The sequence below is a fragment of the Cyprinus carpio genome, chromosome B4, assembly GCF_018340385.1.
Source record: "Cyprinus carpio isolate SPL01 chromosome B4, ASM1834038v1, whole genome shotgun sequence".
NCBI classification, from domain to species: Eukaryota; Metazoa; Chordata; class Actinopteri; order Cypriniformes; family Cyprinidae; genus Cyprinus; species Cyprinus carpio.
In genome coordinates this window covers 16778756-16801233 of record NC_056600.1, presented here as the reverse complement: position 1 = coordinate 16801233, position 22478 = coordinate 16778756, and the positions used below count along the sequence as shown (strand labels likewise).

The 22478-nt window shown below is 36.4% G+C and overlaps 1 protein-coding gene and 1 long non-coding RNA gene across 2 annotated transcripts in view; one reads left to right on the top strand and one right to left on the bottom strand.

The window, feature by feature from the left end:
- LOC122137040 overlaps window positions 1-22478 on the top strand; it is a 32279-nt gene that overhangs the window by 8261 nt on the left and 1540 nt on the right. Inside the window, exon 4 of the long non-coding RNA XR_006154542.1 lies at window positions 107-244. This is a non-coding gene — a long non-coding RNA (uncharacterized LOC122137040). The remainder of the gene's footprint in view (window positions 1-106; window positions 245-22478) is intronic.
- LOC109061682 (guanine nucleotide-binding protein G(i) subunit alpha-1) lies at window positions 2544-21636 on the bottom strand. Its single transcript, XM_019078779.2, has 9 exons — window positions 21218-21636; window positions 11849-11891; window positions 11624-11765; window positions 11164-11321; window positions 7635-7763; window positions 6188-6317; window positions 5580-5733; window positions 4815-5022; window positions 2544-3592 (listed from the first exon to the last, which is right to left on the bottom strand). Exons 1-8 carry the CDS (start codon window positions 21333-21335, stop codon window positions 4832-4834), a joined length of 1065 nt encoding a protein of 354 aa, XP_018934324.2. The 5' UTR covers window positions 21336-21636; the 3' UTR covers window positions 2544-3592; window positions 4815-4831.

The window sequence follows — 22478 nt, the reverse complement described above, 5'->3', positions numbered from 1 at the left end:
ACCCCGCCCCCTTATGACGACATCACTCATTTCTCTGGCTTTTTTTTTTCGTCTAAAAATACAGCATAATCTTTTCATCTTTTCTTGTCTTGTTCTTCCTCCACAGGCAGTAAATCCTCATAAATATAGCACTCAGAACGTCATCCCTGACCTGAAGTTGAAGAGAGAGAGTTGGATCTGCGCTGAGGTTTAGCGGTCTGTGAAGGTGGGGATTTGAAGATGACGTAGGTGTGAAAATATTCAGGTGGGCACAAAAATAAAAGAATATTTACATGCGCACCAATGCTTCTAGCTATACATATCACATTATATTAGCAATGGCCTACTGTATGACTTGGCATTAGTTTTTGGACAGGCTAGAATAAATATATTAAAAGTAGTGCTGTCAAACGATTAATCGCGATAAATCGCATCCAAAATAAAAGTTTTTGTTTACATAATTTATGTATGTGTGCTGTGTATATTTATGCATATACAAATACACAAATGCATGTGTATATATATTTCAGAAAAATGTTTTTGTTAGATATTAAATGTTTATTTCTAATATAAATTATATGAATATAAATCTAGACGTAAATATTTCCACGATATATGCTTTTTGTTATTTTATATATTAAATATAATAATGTATGTGAATTATATTTTTAAAAAGAAAACTTTTATTTTGTATGCGATTAATCACAATTAATCGTTTGACAGCAATGATCAAAAGCGCACATCTTATATTCGAAAAATATTCTCACATTATGTTTATTATATTATTATATAAGTTTTGCCAGTGTCTTAAAAGCATACACTTTTTGTGGGGACAAAAATAGAACACATTTTAATAATAACACGTTTGGTTTAATAACAGACATTTGAAGCACATTTTATTTATGGCTTTAGGTTCAATCTCCTAGAAATGTACATCCCTTTCTTGGAAAGAATTTTACTATGGATTTCCCTGTTCAACAAAACTATGGCAATTTTCTATATTCTCCTCTATTGGCCCCCTGGCTTGTGACCTATGTTCATGCCAGGTTTTCTGGATAATTCCCTGGAGCAGCTTGTAATCTTCAGTGTTTCCATTTGCCCAGCTATGGATCCAGCAACTACACTTGATAGCATGCTTTTACTATGTCTTATCTGAGGCACCAGGGGGCTATAATTGTCTGAAGCTTATATAAGCACACTGATTTCATTACATTTTTTCTTGGCAGTCAGTGAGCCAGTCATAATGTTAGCCAATAGCCAGACAGCTATTTGGGAAACTCTCCTTCAAAACTGGCTCCATTTTTCTTTGGAACACCCACTTTTTTATGATCCAGTCAGTTACTAAAGGATAAATAAAGCTTCATTGTATATTATATTCTCCATTTCACCGGAGAAGACACTTTACAAAGTGGAGTGAATTGTGAATGACATTTTTATGTTGACTGATGAGGATATGAAGGCCATTATATCAAAGTCTCTTTCAAGGAAATTCTGTTCACTCTGCGGCCATATTTGCAACGCCTCCGGGCAGCTCATCCAAGACAATGAATGGGGGAATCCTGAAATCTCAAATATTGAATTACATATTTCAGATCAGCTGCCAGTGACACAATGACTTTACCAATCAGTGATTGGCTCTTTCATTTAGAAGGTGGGACATATTTCGGCATATTGCATGTTGCAGTTTCTCCCGTTCATAAGCAATAGGAGTGAACCGTTTAGTCTTTGATTACTGACATCCTAGTCTCAGCCTCAGACATCGCCATCGGACCGCTGGCTGAACGTCTGATGCATACGGCACACAAAAGTGGAAACACTTCAGGAATGTCGAAGTTGTCATCGGATTGGTTGAATTATACAGGATTTCCGGGAGACATGTGTGTTATGTTCTTTAGCATTCTGCCTGGAAACAAAGATACTGTGGCGCCAAACCCTCTCAGCACAAATTAAGTTAATTTTGATGAAATCGGAGAGCTTTCTGACCCTCCACAGACAGCAACGCAACTAAACCGTTCAAGGCCCAGAAAGGTAGTAAAGACATCATTAAAATAATCCATGTGACATCAGTGGTTCAACCGTGATGTTATGAATCTACGAGAATACTTATAGTGCGCAAAGAAAACAAAAATAATGACTTGATTCAAAAATTTCTTCTCTTTCGTGTCAGTCTTCAACGTGCGTTCACGACAGTACCATGACGCATGCGTGTGCATTCCTCTGCCTGTAAACGGTGCACAACGTATTCCACTCAGGAGATTTGATATGCAATTGATTTCAGTGGAATTTCACGTTAACATGAGGCTAATCTATTAGTATGTTATTCTAATTAGCATAAAATATTGTATAACACAAAAAATATTAGGTAAAATAATAAATTTTAAAATACACTAAACTGTTACTATTAACAATACATTTTGGTACAAAATGAAATGTATTTATATTGTATCTGCCAATACATTTCCGGATTGCTTTCTCCACAAATCATGCACGTGCAGCTACTTTAGAATTTCTTTCTCAAGCCAGTGAGAAGACAGGGGTGAGCAGAGGGACTACATAAATACAACTCAGGAAGTAAATGCCTTTTATTAGCAAAATAAGGGAAATGAGTGTACAAATGTTCCCCCAATATGGAGAACACACAGACAGAGGTGGCAGTTTTCTTCAAAATCACTCAACAGTATCGCTTGCCTCAAACGTCTGTTTGCAGACATTATCATATTGTTTTATTTTCTTCGTGAAATCGCGAACCCCTTGTCAGTCCCTTCGTCGCACAATGGTGTTCCTTGGTGAAGCGTAATTCTCCAAGCAGTAAGCCGTTAAAATGGCGGCCAGTGTCTGATGACAGGTGCTTGAGAGACAGATTCCAAGTTCTGCGTGCGGAGCGTCTCAGCTCTGACAGCTGAACAGGACTCATCTCCATCTGAAGTGGCTGTTTGGTCTACTCTTGTTGCCATGGAGACTCAGAAGGTTTGGACCACCGCTCACTGTATTAACCATTAGCTTTCACTACATTGGTGTATTATATATATATATATACACATACACACGCAAACAGATACACGCACACTCTCTCTCACACACGCTCACTTTCGATGCATATGAGGATTTGTGCTCTCAGATTAGTAACATCCAGTATGAAATTTTTTAACGTTGGAGAGATATTCAGCAGGCAAACCCGAGCAAATGGACAAAGACGGCAGAAACGCATGCGAAGGCACGAGAACCAACAAACCGGATTGAGAAGCACAGTCTTCCTCTCTCCCCATAGCAACAACCGCAAAGGCAAAAAAAAAAAAAAAGAGTAACATTTTACAAGTAAAGGGGAACTCCTCTGATGCAAGAAAGCAAAATAAAAAGAAATCCCTCATTTAGAAGAAACGAACTTGTGTCAGGGTGAAAAATAAACGACATGGCTGCGCCGGCAACGACTATACGAACATTCAACACAATTCATTTTTAAATGCTACGTTTTAACATTTCCAGAGACAAAACCATAAATAAAGCTGTCAAAAGTGGCGTAATGTACAGCACTGGTCCAAGACCAATTTTCTCCAGACTTGGTCTTGCAATCTTTCTCCAGCAAAATGCACATCAAAACTGGCTTCAGTTTCACCTAAAAATGGGGGGAGAAAAAAAAAGTTACTTAAACATGACTTAAACAAATAAACAAGGCATTAAGAGTAAACTACTTGTTGCAAATTTTATTGTAGTTCAGACCCATTGCAATACAGTATTTAACACGATTTGAAGGTGAAGAAGTGTGGAATCTTTTTTACAAATTTTTGCAATAAACAAAAGCAAAAATATTCAGATTCAGGATGACAAAACACATTATTTGAAACCTTTTATCATTTTTATTGCATGCAGAACTTTATAGCCAAGCCAACTGAGGAAATAACGAACATGCTTTCCTAGAAAGAAGCATCGAGTAGTCTGATTCATGTTCGTGAATTGATCTGTTCAGACATGAACCAGTGATAATTATTCATGGCAGGCATATTCATTTATCTTTTTAAAGAGCAAAATCTTTAGTTAAATGCTTCTCTCACTGTTTTTGACTCAATTAAATGAATTAGTATAATGTTATGATTATAGATACATTACCATTCAAAAGTTTGTCAGTGGTAAGATTTTGAGGCTGGAATTAAAAAAAAAAAAAAAACACTAAAAACAGTAATACTGTGAAATAACTGTAAATATCTACAAATAACTGTTTTCTGTTTTAACATATTTTAAAATGTAATTAATTCTATCAAAGCTGAAATTTTCAGCAGCCATTTATCGAGTCTTCAGACAGTCACGTGATCCTACAGAAATTCTAATATGCTGATTTGGCTCCCAAGAAAAAATTTATTTATTTATTTTTTTTATTGTCAATGTTGAAAACATTGATAAATTTAAATTTTATTTATTTTTTAGCTATCCCCTCTGGATTCTTTGATGAATAGAACGATCAAAAGAACAGCACTTATTTGAAATAGACATCTTTTTAACAAAATAGATGTATTCACAGGCCCTTTTATCGTCTGAATTCATCTTTGCTAGATAAAAGTATATAATTTAAAAAGCTGTTACCCCCTTAGGAAGTAGTCCAGCCCTAAACTCATGAAGAATCAGTTCGCCAAAAAATTTTAATTCTTTACCAGAACAATGAATCAACTACACACCTGACCTTTAAACACACATTTGTTTTGTAATGTTTATTCCGTGACGGCTCCAGGGCAAGTATGTGACTTCATCCGCAATATGAACATTGATTATTAAGCATATAAACATGCACTGTGTGGCCAGCATGCCATCATGGCACACATGACATTAAGGAAGCTGATTCTCACCAGATACAGGCCAGCCTCTAGAACAGTCCGCAGTCCTTCAGGTTGTTCTTGATGATGACATCGGTCACTGCGTCAAAGACAAACTGCACATTCTTGGTGTCGGTGGCGCAGGTGAAGTGAGTGTAGATCTCCTTGGTATCTTTCCGCTTATTCAGATCTTCAAACTGACACTGAATGTAGGCAGCGGCCTCTTCATATGTATTTGACCCTGTGAGATGGACAGGAAATATGTTCAATATGAGGAAGTGATGTCACTTGTTCCTGTGACATAAAATAACCAGAAACAATGTAATGTATAAAGGAACACAGAATTTCTTTTCCACTTATAATGAATAAGGCTGGGATTTTTGCTCTGGCCATCAACCTCTTAACACTGCATATATATATATATATATATATATATATATATATATATATATATATATATATATATATATATATATATATATATATATATATATATATATATATAATAAAATACAAAAAAAAATACAAAAGTGGAAATAATATTACAATTAAAAATGTTAAAATAACAACAAATGAATAAATTAAAAAATGTAAAAATTACAAAACACAACAAAATTACTAACATTTAAATAGAGAATGACAAAAAATCTAATTCAAAATATTAACAAAAACTATATTAGTATATCAATGATACTAAAATATCAAAACAGCAATTTTTCTTTTTAGGTTTAGAATTCTAACAATATATTTATATATATTGTGTGTGTGTGTGTGTGTAATCCAGTATCGGGGTCTGACCTGCGTATTCTGGGTAGCAGATGGTGAGTGGGCTCCTCTTGATTTTCTCCTCAAACAGATCTTTCTTATTGAGGAACAGGATGATAGATGTGTCCGTGAACCACTTGTTGTTGCAGATGCTGTCAAACAGCTTCATGCTCTCATGCATTCGGTTCTACAGAAAAAGAAATTGGTTGATGGAACATAAGAAATAAGGACTAAGTGAACTAGAAAGTGGGTGTCGATAGAGCATCTTGACTTAGAATCACCTTTAAACATCATATTATATTACACAATAACATACACGGTCTACTCAGCGATCATTTAATGACTGCATACCGAGCTTTGTATCGAGTTCAAAAGCTTGATTTATGGAATATAGACTGGGGGTGGAGATGTGCTTTGGCCCTCTTTACCATTAAATCAATCAAAACATGTTTGCGAACCCTTAATAAAGTAGGACTCAAACTGGATCAATATGACGTTGACATGGATTATATGATAAATGCAGGAATTGGTTTTCTCGTCAGGCTTAGTTTACCCCTCATTCATCCAATACAGAGTCACATTTTCTGTATACATTGTAATTCTGTATTTAAAAAAAAAAAAAACAGGAAGTCTTTTCGTACCATCTCTTCATCTTCGGCCAGCACCAGGTCATAATCGCTCAGTGCCACGCAGAAGATGATGGCAGTTACACCTTCAAAACAGTGGATCCATTTTTTCCTCTCCGACCTTTGACCCCCAACGTCAAACATCCTGAAATACATGACATTTTAAAATGGTTATCTAGTTTCTGTAAGTCAGTTCGAAACTAGTGAGCTGCCTTGCTAAATTATAAAGGGGCATACTAGCTGAAAAGAAACCTCTGAAATTATTGATGTGGTAATCGCTACATAGACTGCAATTCTGTGTGCCCCCCTAAAAATAGTGTGGACTCCACACACAATTGCTTTTAATAGAGTTTGGTGTTGTGATGCTCTAGTAACCATACAAATACAGAGCATATGCACGGATATTGAGTTGGACATTAGTTTTCAACTCTGAAAGTTCTATAGCTAAAAATGGGCAAAGACACTGACGATATGTACTTCCTCTTCCTGTCTGAATCAGAGTGCAAACCCGTTCAAGAGTGACACTTCTCTATTTGTCTCTCTCTCTGCTTCTCTTTTCTATAACTCTTGCACATGATTGCAGTCACACAGTATTTGCACAGTCTACCAAGATTTGACAACTAAACTCAATACAAATGTAATGAAGTAGTTCCTTTTATGAAGCAAATGCATATCATATTATGTATACTATGCATACTTCATTATGGGGTCATATTTATTTACATATGTGTGTGTGTGCATATATGTGTGTGTATATAAAAGAAAAATAATAAATCGATTTTTGAACCATTAAAGGAATAGGCTAGTTCACCTAAATTTTTTTGTCATCAGTTACTATCCCTCATGTCGTTTCTTTCTTATGTTGAACACAGAAGTTGTTGGTCCCTGTTGACTTCCATAGTAGAGAAAGAAATACTATGGAAGTCAATGGGGACCAATAACTGTTTGATTATCAGCATCAACACAAAAAAGTAACTCAGACAGGTTTGGGATGACGACATAAATAATGATAAGATTTTTGGGTGAGCTATTCCTTTAAGATTTTTGTATTAGAATTTCAGTGAGAATTAAACATCTTTTTCCTCAATTTTCCTTTACTGTAATATTTATTAAATCATCTTTTATTACAATCAGCATAAATTCAGTACAACAAATACTGCCATAATGTATAATTGTACAATTACATTCTACAAATGCAAATCTCATTTTTAATATTTGTAAGTATATAAAATATTGTGTAGTATATATTTAATAGTTATTTTTTCTCAATTTAATAAAAAAATATATATTTTATTGCATTATTGGAAGCTATTGAGAATTGGAGAACAGAAAGTGTCTTAATGAAATGCACTTGATGTTTGTGCAAAATATAATACATTTTTATTGAGACTTTGGGTTGAAATAAGATTAGCCAGGAATATATTTTTGGCAGTTTTGGAATAAAGCAACCTGAAGTGCTCACTTGAAGTGGAGGTCTTTGAAAGTGAAGTGTGTCTCGACAATGCCTGTGGTTTTGACTCGGGTCCTCAACACATCCTGTTGAGTGGGTACGTAGGTGGCCTGCGATATTCTGTCTAAATCATTCAGGTAGCTGTGGAGATATAACAGGAAGGAAGGGGTTAGTTGATGAAATGAAGTTTGTGGTTTAAGTATACCTCTTGGCCCAAAAGTCCTGCCAGGGTTTCTAACGAGACTGGAACAGGGGTAGACCCTGGGCAGAGATGATCCCCTGCTAAAACAGATTTTTATACACACACACACAAGGCCGCTCAAACAATTGCACAACAGTCAGCAGCGCCGTTTCCTGAAAAACAAACAATGTGCCGTAACGTCTGCCAACAGCCCACTTCATATGATGTTCACTGTCCTGACTAAAATGGTGTGACAGGCCACAGTTTAGCTCGCGATTTGGTAATGCTTAGTAACGGCGTAAACAAAAGCCAAACCCCATTATGCACTCACAAATAAACAAATGAGACATCGACCACACAGACACAAATTTACATAGCAGCTCTGTTCCACAACCTAGCGAGCTACCCACTTACCCACAGACATGTTTCTGAAGCAAATGCCTTTCTAAAAGGAAACCTTATAAGGCACTTCATTTTAGATGAATTATAAAACTCATTCAAATGTATTTGTAAAAGAGAAGGCAATCCTGGAACCCCCCCCCCCCCCAAAAAAAAATGTAGAGAGAACAGAACAGCAGAGGTAAATATTTTTAATACTGGAAAGTGCCATCAATTCATGCATCATGTTCCACCAAGATATTTTGTAAATTTCCTACCATAAATATATCAAAACGTAATTTTTTTTTATTAGTAATTAGTCATTTTTGATTTGCACCCTCAGATTCCAGATTCCTATCCTAACAAACCATACATAAATCAAGAGCTTAATTAATCAGACTTCAGATGGTGTGTAAAATGTATAAATTAGAAAAATTGACACTTAAGACTGGTTTTTTGGTCCAGGGTCACATATAATGTGAGCACTAACCACAGATCTTGAAAGTCTTTCTGCATGACATAAGCGATAGAATAATTAAGTAACATATATTACACATGCGACAGGACCACGTGTCACAGCACCCCAAACCACTCAAAATAATAAGCCACAAAGTTACCATTACGACTCTGAGGCTCTGTGCTGAGCAAGAATGCTTTTCTTCCTGTTTTTTTGCACTTGCATCGTAATGACGTAAGCGTGCTCAGGCCTGTTAAAATGCAATGTGAGTGCAGGGCAGTGAGGAGGGGGGACATTCATGTTTAGCCACAGTGATAGTCAACTGTGTCTAATAGACAGTAGACGGTTACTCAAACACACACACAGTTGTACGAGAACAGCACTGGCATTACTATTTGATTAAGAGAAACAGGAATTTTTGAGTACACTACATAATTGTTATCTGTACTTGCTATCTTTAACCCCTTTATCTTTAGCAATGGTTTGATGCAACATGAAACTTTAACATGCACCCACACATATTTGCATGCTTCAACTGTAGCATGTGACACACTTTCTTCTGTGTATTTTTCTCACATGAAATCAACATTGTAAACATGTAACGGGTTTTCCGAGTCGAGGGTAACGGCATGTTCTAGGAAGCTGGCAGCTACAGCAGGGCAAATATTGACAAGCTCGTTCAAGGCTCAAACAGTGAGAGTCTGGATACGGTCAGACAGGAGATCTCAGTTTACCGGATAAAGCTGTTTGAACTTGCTGTTTTGGCAGTGGCTGATGTTCGTTGAACGAGAAAAACAGAAGGGGAGGGAACTAGAAAACAGAAGGGGGAATGAACGGCTGAGCACTCAAAAAGGTGAACGGGCTGAGAGAGATAGGAAGGGAGGATGGTATGTGAGGTAGACAGATAAAGAAAGATAAATAAAGAATGGCTGTAGAGGACAAAAACAAAAAGTTAGGAGGTTATTCATCTCCGTCCCAACTAGGTGAAACATGAAACAGCTCCACAGAGCGCAAAATACTGTGTGACGTGATCAAAAACACAGCTAATGAGGACTTCAAGTCTTGATATGTTGAATTTTGGACCAATGAGATTTCAATGTGGGTGGAGCAGTTAAAATAGAGTGCAACCTTTACTTCCCTAATCCTACCAATACCTACACTTAACAACTACCTTACTAACTATTAATAAGCAGCAAATTAGGAATTTATTGAGGCTAAAGTTGTAGTTAATTGTTACCGAGAATTGGACCTTAAAAGAAAGTGTGACCGCAATGAGTATACACATCTTAAAAACATCATCAACAAAAAAATACACATCACATCTTAAAAACACAGCTTAGGTGGAGGCAGACCCCTTCACTAACGCTAGCTATGAAGTTTGTTAGCTTGTTTTTTAACTATGACTGGAGAAAATCCGATTTTATCTGCATATGTAAGGTCACTCACTGTCTGGGAGAGTGATTGTTATTTAATGATTAAACATATAAATCGTCAGTTTGTTGTTTTACACACATGCACACAGACATTGTTTCATACACGACAGGATGGTGTTTTTTATTTAGTTTTTAAGACAATACTTTATTGAACCTTTTCTGATAAGTGTGTGCTTTTTTGGGCGATCATTTCTGTCCAGTCCACTCGTTTTATCGTTTTGTCGTCAGTTTTTTGTCTGGCAGTGGCAGAAGGTATGCGATAAAATTTCTAATTTGAGGATGTATTACGTCGATTCTGGCGCCCAACATCACAACAAGATTATATTTAAAGCTCCTTATGTAGCCGAATCTCCGCTGGTTTGAATTGGCCGCCTCCAGTTTTCCCTTTGTTTTGCCTCCAGCTAGTGCTGTGACTTAATTGTGACATCAGCCCTAAAAGGGTCTATAAGTTAACATAAAATACATAAATTCCCCTATGGAGAAAATGAATGGGATTCTTACTACTAGAACAATGAAGCCCGTCTTTAAAGTCACCTTGGACAAAAAAAAAAATCAAAGAGGAAATCGCCAACAAGAAGGTTTTTCAGTTATGTTTCATTTAAGTGCCAACTTTGTGTAAGAATATCCATTTAAATCGGTTAGAAGACTTAAAAACCGTTACAAGTGAGACATCCGTTGACATATTTTAAGATTTAAATAATGCATATAATATAAAATGATGATATATTTGGATAGTATAGCTTATAATTTGGTTTTGAAAGAATATATTTAGATAAGTTGAGATCATATTGAGATCCAACTTCTGATTGCAGGCTTTGGTGTGTTAGTGTGTGATACATTCTGAAACTCTAGAAGAGACACAGATTACTAGGTCATTATCATAGACGCTGAAGTTTCAGTTTGCTCACCAATTGAAGTATTAACGAAATCTCGGTTGTGATTTTTCTTTTTCCTGTGGGGTGATTCATCGCTTAGTACTTTATCTCTTCACACTTGGTTAGGATGTGGTGTAAGGTGAAGCAGAGGACATATGCGGCAGACAGGAAAACAGAATGGGGATTTAAATGGGTAGAGGAAGACAAAGATACCCACTATGCTGCAGAATCATTGAGCTGGTACTCTCTGGATCGACTGAAACAGGCCTGCACTCCTCCATCCTTCCACAAACGCTTTATCACTCCAGCCAGCTCGGCTGTCATGAAACCCTCTTCAGCACTGCCCGCCAACACAAACAACTGCCTCGCGTCATCCTGAGACACAAAGAGAGAACAGCAGATTTCAATTCTTCAATGCATTCAATTACCATTAGCTATGTTTCCATCCACCTATTTTGGAATTTTGCATTAAAAAAACACTGGATGGAAATGCCAAGATGCCCATAAATTCTAAAAATGTGCATAAAAATCGTAAGCGCACAATTGAGTAGGATAAACGTTTTATATGGACTGTTACAGTTTCTCCCGTTCATTCACATTCTTATAGTGTCTGTGAATCTACACAAGTGGGCTGTAGGCAACATGAAGCGCACCAGGCCACCGATCCTGTGACTCACCGCTCGTGCTGCATCTCCGAAATCGATCTTGAGTCGCCCCATGGCACGAATTATGGCGATGATAGACTGAATAGTGTTGCTGTAGACAACAGCTTTGTACTGTTTGCACTCCTCCTCCGAGTAGCCTGCCTCATGGATGATTCTATATAAAGAGATATGAGTAACCAATAAATCATATTCCGCATAAAACTGAAGCGTAATTAGAGTACTAATTAGAGAACTTACTTCATTTGTTTGACTATTGTGCTCTTCCCAGACTCCCCAGCACCTGTCAAAGAGCAGTTGTGCAAGAGTTAGCTTATCTGTCTACAAACAATAAAAGTAGCGCAAGTGTCTAGACATAAAGAATTTTAAGAGTTAATGTATGAGCCCCACAAGACAGAAAATGAAAAAAGAGAGATTCAAAAGCCTTTGAAAGTTTCAGTTCGGTACTTTGTTGTTGAGAAGCCCCGTGTGAATTTTTAAAACCCTGTAGAGCGATGTAGACAAGATCCTGAAAATACAAGATCTAAGACACTGAACGTTGTTGTACATAGTCATTCTTATGCTTTCATTATTGCCTATGAATATTTCATTAACTTCTCAGAGTGGTGGTTGAAGGAATAGTTTATCCAAAAATAAAAATTCTCCAACATTTACTCCTTCATGTCATTCTGAGCGTGTACGGCTTTCTAACTTACGTGAAGTCGTTTCAAAGAATGTTTATGGAGTTGAACAGTCGCAGTCCCCATCTACTTTCATTGTATGGAAAAGAGCAGCGTGAACATTGTGCTAAACATCTCCATTTGTGAAGAAAGAAGGCCATAGGGCTAGACATAAGGGTGAATAAATAAAATGCTGAGTAGATAAGATCAATGGACCACATCTACTAGTCCAGTCCCTTGTATGTTTATAAATGTGCACTGCTGGTAAACTCTGTCAGCTCCTACTGCTGCATTGATTGGTTCAATAATGGCTCCACTTATAGAATCCAATTTAACCAACCAGCTTATCTACTGGGATATCGTTCCCTAGCTATGTGTGTGCTGTCTTTATCTGAACAGAAAAACCCTACAGAGTTAAATGCACTTGTCAAACAGATTGTGTTTTTTAACGCTTCAAAAATAAAGGTTCCAAAAGGGTTTTTCTGCATTGATGTCACAGAAGAATAACCATTTTGTGAGTGAACAGTTCTTAAAAGAACCATTTGTGTGTGTGTGTGTGTGTGTGTGTGTGTGTGTGTGTGTGTGTGTGTGTGTGTGTGTGTGTGTGTGTGAAGAAAAAGTGTTCAGTTAAAGGTTCTTCATGCAACCATAGATGCCAATAAAGAACCTTTATTTTTAAGAATGTATTTCTGTAAATGGGGATGGGGCAATCTGTTTGTTTGACCAATGGCTGATGGGAAATGTATTCATCGGTACAAAAATGTTAAATTTTTGTTGTCAAAATTGACTTTTTAATGGTTTTAAGCAGATGAAATTCACCACACAACATGCCTTTCTGATATTCTTGCTTGTATTATTCAAACGTTACCAAGTTTAAATGGTCAGGGTACTTTCATTAGAGTGTGTACAGCTCTTTGCCAAAGGCTTAGTGCCTGATCAAAGACCAGCATCTGATAAGCTTATTATGGGTTAAAATGGAAACCATAAGTAATTGGATGGTGACCGATCAACTTCTAAGGGCTCAAGACTGTGGAAAAATGGTTTGGCCATTTCAGCACAATAGAATCAAATAATAGACCATCACTTTGTGGACAGTAATTGTTCAAGTACAACACAATACACAAAGGTAGCCCATATAAAATTAATTTACATATTGCTGAATACAGTGTTTAAAATATTGAAAACATTAAAAAAAGATAATAATAATAAAAAATAAATAAATAAGTGTATGCTGAACTACTCAGTAAAATTTCGTTTTTAAGAAAGTTTTCTTTTTAATCAGACCCTTTTCTTCAGTATGATATCTGATATTTTGGACAAATACACACAAAATATTATTTATACTGTAGTATTTACATTTTTATTTTGTTTCATATTTTCAGTTTTCACTTAAATTGTATCTAGTTATGTACTACTTGTCCTTTTAATTGTATAATATTTAATATTTTTATTTATAAATGTATATAATTTGTAAATAATTTGATATAGCTTGAATTAATTTTAATCTCAGTTTAAGTTTAAATGCATCAACTTAAAATAATGTCAGTTCAGCCAAGAAAACATTTTATATTTTATTTTAGTTAAGCTCTATTTCAATTAGTAGTTTTACTTTTAGTATACTGTAACAACTCAATAAAAAAAATTTGTATTGTTTTTTTTGAATAAATTATTAGATGGAAAAAATAGGAAAAAATGAGGGTTAAAACACACCCTGTTATCTGCGTGTAAAATCAGCTCCTGCCATAGAAAACAAAACAGACATTTAATTTATATCCAACTGTTTTTAAAAGCTAAAACATTATTACACCTGTAACGGAAGAATTCCGACAGGCTGTGGAGGAATATTAAACCACTGAATCGGAAAATAGAGGTGTATGTTTTTATAACAAGAAACTGTGTTAAGAGCAGTGCTGGAAACAGCCCTCCAGGGCTAAAGCAACCTGGGAGAGATCTTAATAAAGCAACGGACACACACACAGAAACGTGCCACTAGAGGAACAAGGTGCGAGCCAGTTTCTATTCGTGAAAATGAACTGCGGAGGAGCTGTGAGCCGTGGCACAATTACACTCATCTAGCTTTTGTCCATTTGACACGTCATCGCACACGCAAACGCATGCATCTGCACACGCGCATGCTCGAGTCTGAACTCTCATCACACTGCCATAGCAACCGGCCCTGTTTCTGAGGACATGCTGCCAAAGAGGGCTCAGAGACCTGATGGGCGCATGCCAGCGAAATGCAACTCTGCAGTGTATCGCTCATATGCATGCGTTTCCAGTAATGCATGATAATCCCTGTTTGTCATAGTAACTTGCTCTTGGCTTCCTGCTGATTGTGCGCATAAAGCGTGCAAATATCAGCCGATTAATCTGCCCGGCTGATAATTCATTGCTTCCTTTGGGGGACTGAACGAACCAAGCAGTTCCTCCCAAGCGAACACCCACCACGACACACTTGAACACCTTGTAAACTTACAAATTAAGTAGAAGTTGTCGGGACACTGTGAGCAAACCTGCTGAGGTGTGATAAACAAATGTCAACAAATGCTGGAACTGCCTTGGATGAACCGTTTCCTTCTTTAGAGTGTCTCACAGAGAAATTTTTAGGTTATAGTTCACTCCAAAATTAAAGAAACAAAATAAGACATTATTTTGAATTAAAGAGTGTCCACAATGCAATTTTTGGTCAGTTAGATCCCATTCAAGAATGCATATATCTTAATAAATAAAAATGAATACATTTACATTGCCGTGGAAATTACTTGTTTTGTAAAAAGCATTCAAAAAGCCATTGATTTTATTTATAATATAGTAATTTTATGTCTGATTCTATAATAGACAAATCAGCAGACTTGCAAATACCTTCAACTTTTTAAGATTTATTATTTCTGACATTTCCAAAATTACAATAGTGCGTCTATTTCCTACATTTGGAGGCAAATCTCATGATCACCTTAATTTGAACCACTGGCACCGCTCACCCCGAAGCACCTGGAATGCTTTGCTTTTAAGATTTAAAAAAATGTGATTTGCCAATGTATAAAATAAAGTAACAATTCATTTTGGTCACAATTCATTTTAGGGTCCAATTTACACTATTAACAAACCATTAGCTACAACTTTTGCCTAAAAAAAAACCTCCTAATTTGCTGTTTATTAATAGTTAGTAAGGTAGTTGTTACATTTAGGTATTGGGTAGGATTAGGGATGTTGAATATGATCATGTAGAATATCTGCTTTATAAGTACTAATAAAAACCCAATAAGTTAATAATAGGCATGCTTAATGCTTAATATGTGCAAATGATTAAGATATGTGTATGTAATGATTAAGACTGGATTTTATGGTTTTATTTAGAACAACAACAAAGGAACACACCTTGTTATGCTTGTTTGCCGCCTTTTGTATGAAGAAAAATATTCTCTTTTCTTCTCTTTCTTTATTATGCATACACTGCATTTCACTTCAAGCATCATTAAAGTACATCTGTTCTTTTCATGTGATTATGTAAGCCACTCAGAGTATTTTTCCTTTGATTAGTCTACTAATCAAATATTTTATGAATAGCATAATCTTAATAACTGATAGTAGTGTGGGCCTCGAGTTTGTCACGCTTCACAATCGCCATATTCCATCCACATACATTCCTTAAATAAAAATTCACCTTCTTGTTTTTTAAAACCTGTATAGGCCTAAATGTCTTATGTTGAACACAAAACAAGATATTTTGAAGAATGCTGGTAACCAAACAGTTGCTGTTGGATTTCCATACTATAGAAGTCAATGGCTACCAGCAACTGTTTGGTTACCAGCATTCATCACAATATCTTGTTTAGTGTGCATCATAAGAAAGAAACTCATACAGGTTTGGAACAACATGAGGGTGAGTAAATGATGACAGAATATTCATTTTGAGGGGGAACCGCTGACATAATGACTACTTCTTTCTGGACCTCCCAGGATCCCTCTCCCCATTTTTGTACAGTTAGCAATCGATAACAGACTTGCATCACTGCCCTATCAGTGAAACACAACTCCAACGTGTCTCAACACACTGACACATGTGACAACTCTAATGCAATGCTTTGTCGCACTGCCCGGTCTTATTAGATTACAGCAAACACACGCTCCGTATTACATTACACACTTCAAGCCCTTCTAAAGAACCTTACATGAAGATACGTTTTCACATCTTGTTTTTGCAGGTGAGATCTGTTAGCATTTCAAGCCAGAATTTTCACTGGCAATTTTTCTAAAAATGGCCTGTGTAATAAAACAGAATTGCAAAAATTAACAAGATGTTTTTTTACATTTTGGGTAGATTGATGGAACTCTCTTAATTCAGCAATTCTTAATTTAGCATTTGTGAAAACACTGGCAGGCCAATAGAACAAAATTCTGACCAGCACCTCGTCTACCATTGGTAGCTCTGCCCCAAACTCACACCATTGGTTAAATCATAAGTTTACTGCTTAAACAAACAGAGCGATATTTTGAAACCACCACAGAGCCATGGTGTTTACATTCTTTACAAGTCAACCTACAAACAGCTGACTTGGATAAAAATAATTATATTTAAAGGGGAAAAAAGTGACACTTCTCCTTTAAATCCCAAAGCACACTCTAATGTAGCTACTCTGTTACTTTCGGTAACAGCTCAATGTAAACATTTGACCCGGCAGGGACGTAGATGAGCAGATGCCTGTAATTGGAGAGACTCCTTCAGAAGGAAGAGAACAGTGATAGAGAGGACACATTATTTTAATTATGTCTCACCACAGAGGCCTGTAGCCCAGAGGGACTTATAAATCTACCCATCCAGGAGAACGGCAGCGAGCTACGCAGACGCATACACACGCATTTCTGAGACAAAGAGTTTCTTAGATGACCCGAGATGAACAGTTTGTTCTTTTGGAGCTCAATAAAATCATGATGCGCACACTAATTTGAGCACGTAAACACCTAATGAGGATTAACAATCTCATTTGGTATTCCCAAAACATCTTCTATTGAATTCACATCTCATAAAACACACTGACTCATCAAACAGCTGGCGCTCACAGGAATACTTTGGCTTTTTTCAACGATAAAAAATGTACTTAAAAGTGATTTTACAAAGACTGCATTACAGTAGCTTAGAATGCCTAAATGGGAAGTAAATCAACTAAAACTCTGACATAACTAATCACAGTTTTCTGTAATTAATCATGTTAGGTGCAATCAATCACACCATCAATTAGGTGTCAATCAGTGCACAATGCTCAAACAAATGAACATGCTTTTACAAAATAGCATCAGCCAAATAAGAAATTATTTTCAGAGTTCAGAAAAAGTGAACACAAAATGAAATGTCAGGCAGAAAGAATGATAGTCATCATTCACTTTCATTTTTTTGAAAAAAAAAAAAAAAAAAAATGCAGAATTAAATGGTTACCGAGGCTGTCTGTCACTGACATTCTTTTAAAACATTTCCTTTTGTGTTTGAAGGAACAAATAAAGTAAACGTAGGGTCAATTTTGATTCTATGCTGACTTTAAAAAGCATTTCAATAGTGCACAAGTGCAAAACACTCATATGTTGTAGTGTTGACGTGCTTTGTGACATTAATTTATTGAACTGACCTCTGAACTTTCCCTCCGATGACATCATTGGAATTTGAACGGTATGCACATCAAAGCCTCTTAAAATCCCTCAAACTGTGACGCCCCAAAAAAGATGTATACCACACATATAACTACTCTATAACAGATAATAACACCATACACTAACTTTGCAAAATTACCAAATTAAAAAAAAAAGCTTTTCAATGACTGATAGGCTCTTCCTTGAGTTTTTCATTAAAGGAGATATTTAAGGGTAGAGTGATGCATCACTGCAGTGTGTGTGTGTGTGTGTGTGTGTGTGTGTGTGTGTGTGTGTGTGTGTAAGTGATCAAGAGAGAGATGGTCTGAGGTTTACATGGTTTACAGACATTAGTGCTGCTACATTAGGCCCAGTCAGTTTGTTTTCACCCCCGTAGCTCCAAACACCACACACACACCTCCGCTGAGACCAGCTGTCCAGCAATCAGTTGGGTTTCACACACGAGCTTCAGGTTATGATCCGTAACACACCACACCCCGATCTCTATGGTGCACAAACACTAGCCATTTCCTGCCAAAAGCTGCAAAAACAACATCTAATGAAAACCAACCCAAACACCAACTGGAAAAAAAATCACTAGAGACCGGTGATAGACTGATACATATCAGCCAAAAAAATTCATCGGTCAGCATTTGGCTAATTTGATATTTTCAGCCAAACTCATCTGCCAAAAGCTGTACTCACTTGGCTTATGAACTGTAATTAGAATTTTCTGTAAACAATCCAGCCTTGTTAATGGACTAACTCTGTTTTTTAAATAGGATAATGTGCTTTTGTTTTCAACTATTCTGAGTATATTTTGAGAAAAAATTGTCTAAATAAACTGATCATTACTAATCACCAGATTATATAATTTTGTGATAACCCACTAAAAATGTGTTACCATGCTCATTACATTTTTATATATATATATATATATATATATTATATATATATATATATATATATATATATATATATATATATATATATATATATATATATATTAGTAATAATTTAACGCTTTATTTTAAGGTCCAATTCTCACTATTAACAAACCGTTGCTCAGGGATGTAGAATATGGTCATGCTGAATATGTGCTTTATAAGTACTAATTAACAGCTAATATGTTAATAATAGGCATGCTAATAAGCAACTACTGTAGTTAATAGTGAGATTTGGTCCCTATACTAAAGTGTTACCAATTTAACTACATTTTAGCTATTTTTAATATTTACAACATTCCACCAAAGAATGCAAACACTGACCAATCAGAATCAAATATTCCAAAGAGCTACATAATCAACAACATATTAACCATTGACCATCTTATTTAGATATGAGAATTGACACTAAAAGAAAATCATATTCGCTTCACAGCAAATCTTGCGCAAATGTGCTATGTATGCATGATGAATTACTTTCATATAAATCTACAAGATTACCGGCCAAAAAATCTCATATCTTGCTATGCATGGAAAATATAAAACGGCTCTTTTTTCCAAATGGATTAGATTAAAAATATTATTGGATCTTATCACAGTTGAACCGCTTATTGAAATGCTCATATTACAGCATATTACGTGCCGAACATTCGGCACGTTGAGCGATTGCTTCATCGTGTTAGTGTTCTAGCTGCTAAACCACGTCAGGTGTCAACGAACCCTAGTGAGATATTCACAGGCTTCACTACGACCCAGTGCCTGGTACGGCTGTGTTTTAGACAAACACATGAAGTCACCAAACCCTCCATGCGCTGGTCATTTCAGCAAACCAAAGAGGCAATCCATATTTAATGCTCTGAGTGTGTGTGTGTGTGTGTTGGTTCCTTCCTTTGACCAGACTCCATTGGTGCCACTGTTATGGGTAATTTGAACACATTGAGTTTGTGTGTCTGTGTGCGTCTGCGTGTTGCCTGGAGACGAGTGACAGCATCTGAGATACCATCTCGCTAACATCTCTGTGGAAGCAGTGTGTACTGAGGTCAGGATGACTTCAGACAGGACGGCTTGAACATAAAATTACAGGTTAATGCAACAGACACACACACTGTGAGAAACGCAAATGATGTTTCTGTTGTCTGGCGTCAGAATGATATCTAGCCATCTTTTTTGCCTTTTCACGTTCACTCAAGAATGGCAACTATTATCTTGTAGCCCTCGAATACATCACACTGCTATTGGCTGAATTATGTGTATTGTACTAATAGATGAAAACAGATAAATGTTTCATTTAATTCAATTGTTTCTATTACGCTAGCCTGACTGTCATAAACCATACAGCTATTTAATACTTTTAACCCTAATAAATGGAAAATGGGAAAATGATTTGTGTTAGCTGATTATATAATTTATGTGATCAAAATACTGGCCCAAGATGGAAGATTTCTAACTGGCTTAAAAGTCTCTCACAGTCTTTATTGTTGATTCATAGGCTAGAGTTGGATAGTTCTGGGTAGAGTTTGGGATTCGTTGGATTTTAAAGGGACTGGTTAGTTTTGGGAATGGATTAGGGTTTCCTACAGCAGTCCAGAAGTCACCCACAAATACACCCCATTTAAACACAAGACTTGCCTTCATCTATCACGCACCATGATAGATCCCGTTAACCTCAAACGTTTATTTAATCTATCACATGTTTACGTGTGCTGATTTAAACACACGTGACATTTCAGGAAACTCTCATATGCTCAACTGCATGAGACATCATGATGAAATCTACCATCATTTCACAATAAGAGCAGAATGAAGCAACAGGTCGCCACTGTCAGAGCCCTCCCACATATAAAACCATCAGCTCATTACCAAAGGACCCTTCAAAAAATGCATTTCCGCCCATTTAAAGCCCTCCTTTTAGCTTCCAGTGCATCGCATAGTGTGTGTATAGATTTGTTTTGAGTGCACTGCGACAGTTTTCTATGACAGCTCTGTTACTTTGTGGCCTTTTAGCCTGTTTGGGACGATCAATAACTCCTTCAGTCCAAATGTTCTGTTATTAATCATTTATAATAATTCTGAACAAATAAAACGTTGACTATTTCGACGGTTATAAAACATATAAAGCAATATAAACATAATAAAACTATATATATATATATATATATATATATATATATATATATATATATATATATATATGCTATAACTGTAAAAGCTAACGGGTTGAGTAGGCTAAAGGGTGGACATCAGAAGAGTAACCGTCAAACTTCCCGTCACTTTTTTAACGGTAACTACAGCGTAATACAGTTTTAGTGACTGTGTAATGCAGTTATAACAAATAAACGGGACAGATTGGGTTTCTCATATCTACATGTTGAATTGTTTCTTACCGAGCAGCAGGAGTTTGACCTCTCTGGCCGCTTTCTCTCCGTCATCTCTCAGGTTTCTGTCGATCATTTTACTCCTCTCCACCGCCGCCTTGTCCTCCGTGCTCAACGTGCAGCCCATCCTCGCGACGATCCGAGCCGTTTAAATCAACATGCACCAGCTCTCTCCCCGGAAAACCACACGCCCTTCTTTAGACAAGAAAACCAAGAACCGAGCGCAAAAGAGCGTGTTGGAAATCAAGAGACAGGGGATAAGGTCTGGCTCTTGCCTCGTTTGATCAAGACTGCTCCGTTCGCCCCCGTTATTTCACCGTAAATCCCTTCAAAGGGATGAAAAAAGGTCCGTAACTTTAAACGCGTCGCGATCCGTTCCCCAGTTCACGGGCGCGCGCTGCTTCCTGTTCGCGTGCATGCAGGCGCGTCCACGTGTCGAGGCGGGGAGTAAAGGGCATGAATGATGCAGGCGAGCATCTCTTGGTGCCAATGAACTGCTGCTTTGCTCTTCTGGCCTGTGTCCAGTTATAAACAGACTCTCAGGATGAATGGGAGCTATTCAGTTTATTTTTAGAGGGTTTATCCTACACAGTCAATCCAAAATTTATTCAGACACCTTCAACATTTCTCACATTATCACGGTTCATTTGCTATAGTTTAGAAAATGGTAATAAAATATGACAAGAACTCTGAGTTAAACTGTGTCAGAACAAATTCATCTTGATAATGTCAGATAGCTTTGATGGAAAGGTATGTAATGAATTAGGCTGAATAGCTCTCAGCTGTTAAATTTAAGTGCACGACAATTAGAATATACCAATTTAGGTCGACCAATTACTAAGCAATGTTTAATTTTGTTCAGTCTGTGGTGTAAAAAGGTGGCATTAGTAATAATAGAAAAAAAAACACTTAAGCAACACATGGTCAGGTCAAAGTGTATTTTATCAGTTTTACTGGTAGTCCACTGTATGAAGAATTTTTGGGTATAATATGTCACAGTTTACTGTATTTTGCTTACATAAATGAACTATATATATAAAAAAAAACAATCATGTTACAATGAATGTATCAAATATGATACATCAGGCTTTCTGGTATATCTCTTCATCTTTTTATTGCATTACATTTCATTATACTTTTTGGCAATAAAAACACAATAATTGCTCAGTTTGGGCCTCTGAATAAAAATGATTGGATTAATGAATGTTTATTTTTACCTCTTGAGTGCATGACCATAAAATCCTGATATATCAAATATGATACAAAACAC

Excerpts from the sequence above, each read along its gene's own strand:
- LOC109061682 (XM_019078779.2), bottom strand. The coding sequence starts at position 21,335 with ATGGGCTGCACGTTGAGCACGGAGGACAAGGCGGCGGTGGAGAGGAGT. Across the intron at positions 11,892-21,217 it reads GGTCAAACTCCTGCTGCTCG|GTGCTGGGGAGTCTGGGAAG; the intron begins GTAAGAAACAAT and ends GCTCTTTGACAG. Across the intron at positions 5,023-5,579 it reads CTGCTACCCAGAATACGCAG|GGTCAAATACATATGAAGAG; the intron begins GTCAGACCCCGA and ends TCCATCTCACAG.